The 4,478-nt window shown below is 34.0% G+C and overlaps 1 protein-coding gene across 1 annotated transcript; it reads right to left on the bottom strand.

Annotated features, from left to right (window-relative positions):
- Nucleotides 1–317: 317 nt before the first annotated feature.
- Nucleotides 318–2,611, bottom strand: LOC113357077 (elongation of fatty acids protein 3-like). Its single transcript, XM_026600344.1, has 2 exons — nt 1,376–2,611; nt 318–623 (listed from the first exon to the last, which is right to left on the bottom strand). Exon 1 carries the CDS (start codon nt 2,315–2,317, stop codon nt 1,379–1,381), a length of 939 nt encoding a protein of 312 aa, XP_026456129.1. The 5' UTR covers nt 2,318–2,611; the 3' UTR covers nt 318–623; nt 1,376–1,378.
- Between the last annotated feature and the right edge of the window lie 1,867 nt (nt 2,612–4,478).

Below are 4,478 nucleotides of genomic sequence, written 5' to 3'. Positions count from 1 at the left end.
GGAAGATGGTCAAACAAAGGAACAAGAAGAAAGAAGGGCGACATCGTGTTAACCAGACGATCAAGACTCGGCCTCGGATAAAGAACTATCAAAAACCAAGACTCTATCGGTCAAACCAGAAAGTCGGGCGAGCAGTGCAGGTCCAATAGGGAACAACTAAAATTGATGTAATGTGACCAACATTGTAATTCTGTTGTATGTCGACCTTGGCCTATAAATACAAGGGTTGGTCGAGAGAGAGAGGCAGGTTGAAAGAAAGAGAAACAAGACACTGTATTTGAGAGTTTGAGAGTTACACCATTTCAGAAGGAGAGAACACCTTGTAATCAAAGAAAAAAAATAATAACATTCATCCTTTCACCCCGTAAACGTAAGTAATCATAACGAACCACGTATATCTTTGTGTCTATATTTGTTGTGCATCTTTACTTAATTTTAATTCATCTTCTATACATTGGACGTAGTGTGCACTTTTATGCCACTACACTTATTTTCGAAAACCAGAAGCTTTTATCATGGTAACAATACGTAAGTAAGTAACAATCCTCTAGAATAAGTATACACCTCTTGATTGTGGCCGCCCAAGAAGGTTTATTGGCTTTATTAGCTGAATTACTCCATACCTAACATTGACAAATACCACAAACACAAAATGAAAAAGACAGAACAAACAGGAAATATGATGCTGGTGTTGTATGAAGTATGAACATTTTTTTTGTATTCCATTATTTAATTTGTTTGTCTGTTGTTGATTTCTATTAGAATATTTTTATCATGATACCAACATGTTATTAAAGAGCAAGGAAATCTCAAAGTTTGACCAGTGTTTGTATTTCACAGACGGAAAAGAAAAGAATCAAGATCATTCATATCCTTTACAAATCTGTAGTTATAGATATCACAACAACAAGAACAGGACTATAGAAAAGAAACAGAAACAGCTAAACAAATAGTCACTGTATCTCAGAAGTCCAAGTTAACCTCAACCTAACAAGATTAGCATCATTCCAGTATCAAAGGTGTGCAGAAACAAGATCAATTTGCTGGCAAATCATTAAACACTATGGAAAAAATAAAAATAGAATGAGAAATGGATATAAAAGTTATTATAGTATTCAAATGAGAATAGGGTACTAAATTTTGGAATTTATAACAAGATTGTGCTTTTAGTTTAAAGAATCAAAATGACAAAATCTAGTGAAACAAAGATTCAAGTGTAAATTTATCATCATCCACGACGAATATATTTATTATTATTATTATTATGTATATATAGAAGTTGCATTTTTATACAGAGAAGGGCACTTTTATCCCATTATAAATAAATAGAACTAAAAGAAGAAAAGAAAATGAAGTAAAGAACAGTCAGACCCACCTCTCAAAGATCCTTTCCTTTGATCATCATCTTCTTTTCCACAGACATTTTCTTTTCAATCTCTCTGGCTGAACTCGACTCTTCTTCTTGATCTTCACTTACTATTACTGGAACCACAAGTCTTCGCTTTCGCATATGCATTTTCACATAAAAATTCATAAACAGTAACAAAAGCGCAGCATTGAGAACAGAATTGAAAACCCAAGCTCCAATTCCATTGCACCCTCCTTTAACGAAATGCAAGAAAAGTACAGCCACATGACAAACTAAATTACACCCCAACAACACAACTTGGCAGTTCTCAACAAATGGAAAACAAGCACTTCGTAACCCAATCCCAGTCCAAAATCTATATCCATACACCACCGAATAAATCAAACTAGTACACAAAATCGCAACAACTTGAAATGATTGCGAAAACTCTAACCATAGAAAGGACATACAAATCAGAATAGATTGATTAAACAGCCGGAAAAACGTCAATTTACGATGCCTTAAGATCGCGAAAAATGTTCTAAGAAGATGAAGAAATCTTGATAGATAAAATACATATGACCAAAAGAAAACTCTGCCAGTAGGTCTAGTACCTAATGGAAAACATAAGAACCATTGAAATGGGGTTTTAGATTTTCTCCAGAACCAACGTGTATCACGGATCTCAGCTGCAGATGAGAACAAAATACCTATAAAAATTGTAATTGAGATTAAAGCCATGCCTAATGAATGTATAGCAGGAATAGGGCCAAGCGGAATCGGTTTACGACATCGGAAAACTGCTAAAATCAAACGAATCAAAACTGATAAAGCTATATAACCAGCAATTGATGTGAATAGAAAAGACCAAGTCGAACCCCAATTTTGACTATGATTCCATCTAAATCCAATTATTGATGGATGTTCTGATAACCAATACGATAAGCTCTGAATCATCGGTTCCATCATTTTGAAAACCGATGATTTGGGGTTCTTCTTGGTGAGCTACAACCAATTCAATGGCGTGAAAATTTCCCCCAAAAATCAAAGAGTTGAAAATTGGGTTTAAAAGTTGCTATTGGTTTTTTTTTCTTCTTTTTCTGTAAAAATAATTTGTTTCGTGTGAGTTTTGAGAAATGTTCCGAAGGAGAAGGAGAACTTACAGAGAGCTTAGCAAATAAGAGGTGTAAGTTAAAATTTTAGTGGATGAAGAATATGCGATTGGTTTATTATTGCCAGGAAAAGAAGGGAAAATTAAGAAAATATCTTGTTAACGAAGAAAGAAATTTTGCTACATTTATAGTCCATTCATTTGACCATGTTTACACTTTAATGTGTTCTACACGGGGGGTTTCAGAGTTAATTTTATATATTTTGGGTAATCGGGTCGGTAGTGGTTTCTTTGTCAGGGAAGTGAGGCTCGCCAAAATGATATATGTCCCTCCACCCACTTCCCCCACTCGTTCCCCCGCCTATATATCATGCAGGTATTGGTTAATCCAATAAAAATGAAACTCCTTGCTAATCCCAATCCAAGGGATCAATGGCTAAGATCATTTCTCACGTCGCTCTACACGGTTTTGTATTGTGAACCTCATATGATATATGTATTCATAACATTATAGTAGGAAATACCATATAGTCCTAGGAATAATATATTAGAGAGAGTCTAGTCCAGTTGACTCAGTCATGTGTCTGTTTAGTCCTTTTTAGAAAAATATATTATAATTTGGTCCTACAAATTATGGTTAGTTCCCAGGGTGATGTCATGGATGATGTAATTGTCATTGTGGGGTGACATAAACATCCTTTTGGGACCACATATATACAAAAAATCAATAGAGAATATTTCATTCTCAGATTTACTTTCTCTCTCCTCTTTATTTTCAGATCTAGTTTTCTCCTCTCCATTTTTTTTTCTTTTTTTCAGACAATGAACATGATGATTAATGATGAAGATTTGTGTGTTTTCTTCTTTTTTGTTGCTGCTGGTGTTGTTGAATATGATGGAGACGATGAAGACGGAGAACATGATGATGAACGATGAAGATTTGTGCATTTGTCTTCTTTTTTTCTTGCTGCTAGTGTTCTTGAAGATGGTGGAGATGATAAAGATGATGAACATGATGATGAACGATGAAGATTTGTGTGTTTTTCTTCTTTTTTTCTTGCTGCTAGTGTTGTTGAAGATGGTGGCGACGATGAAGATGATGAAGACGACGAAATTTGTGATGAAGATGTTGTTGTTGAAGATGAACTCGTGTTTTGTTGTTGAAGACGACGAAGATGATGATGATCATTCCATAAATGAACTCTGTTTCTTTAGGTTTTTATATGGAGTTCATTTCTGGAATGAACTCTGTTTTTTTGGTTTTTATACGGAGTTCATTTCTGGAATGAACTCTTTTTTTTTTTAGGTTTTTATATGGAGTTCATTTCTGGAATGAACTCTGTTTTTTTAGGTGATTTCTGAAAAAAAAAATAGAAATTAACAGGAGTTCATTTTCAAGAATGAACTGCTACAAAAAAAATAAGTAGAAATTAACACGGAAGGGTTCTTTTGTCCATTTAATATTTTTAAATAATTATGGACCAAACAGTAAAGGCGTTTTCCTAAAGGACTAAACAGACATGGGACCACCTAAAAAAGGACCAAACGATATTTTTCCTAACACTATATCGAAAGAATCCTATTATTGGGGCTGTAGGGGCTAGGATTTTGGGGGCTTAAATTACTAATTGGAACCAAAACTTTATAGGGGATACCAGATTTATGTAAAAGTTCAAAAATACCCTCAATCATTTTCACTTATTACCCTTATACCTTTCCATTAACTAATTAACCTAATAATAATAAAAAAGAAAAAACTGAAAAATCATTAAAAAAGAAAAAACTGAAAATCATTAAAAGAAAAAAAAAAACCCGTCCCTCCCTCACTCTTCCATTTCTTCCTCTACTTCTTCTCACACTCTCCTCTTTCTGTTCTTCTTCTTCTTCTTCGTTTGAAAAGATTAATCGTCGATTCAAAAAAAAATCGTCGTCGATTAAATTCATTGTATAAAACCATGAAACCTAAGAAAAAGGTAGGTCAATCTTCATCGAATCCACCTCCTTCTGAAGTAGAGAAAC

This window comes from Papaver somniferum, chromosome 3, assembly GCF_003573695.1.
Source record: "Papaver somniferum cultivar HN1 chromosome 3, ASM357369v1, whole genome shotgun sequence".
In the NCBI taxonomy this organism is placed as follows: domain Eukaryota; kingdom Viridiplantae; phylum Streptophyta; class Magnoliopsida; order Ranunculales; family Papaveraceae; genus Papaver; species Papaver somniferum.
Note: the sequence above shows the minus strand (reverse complement) of the source record. Positions and strands in the feature narration are given on the sequence as shown.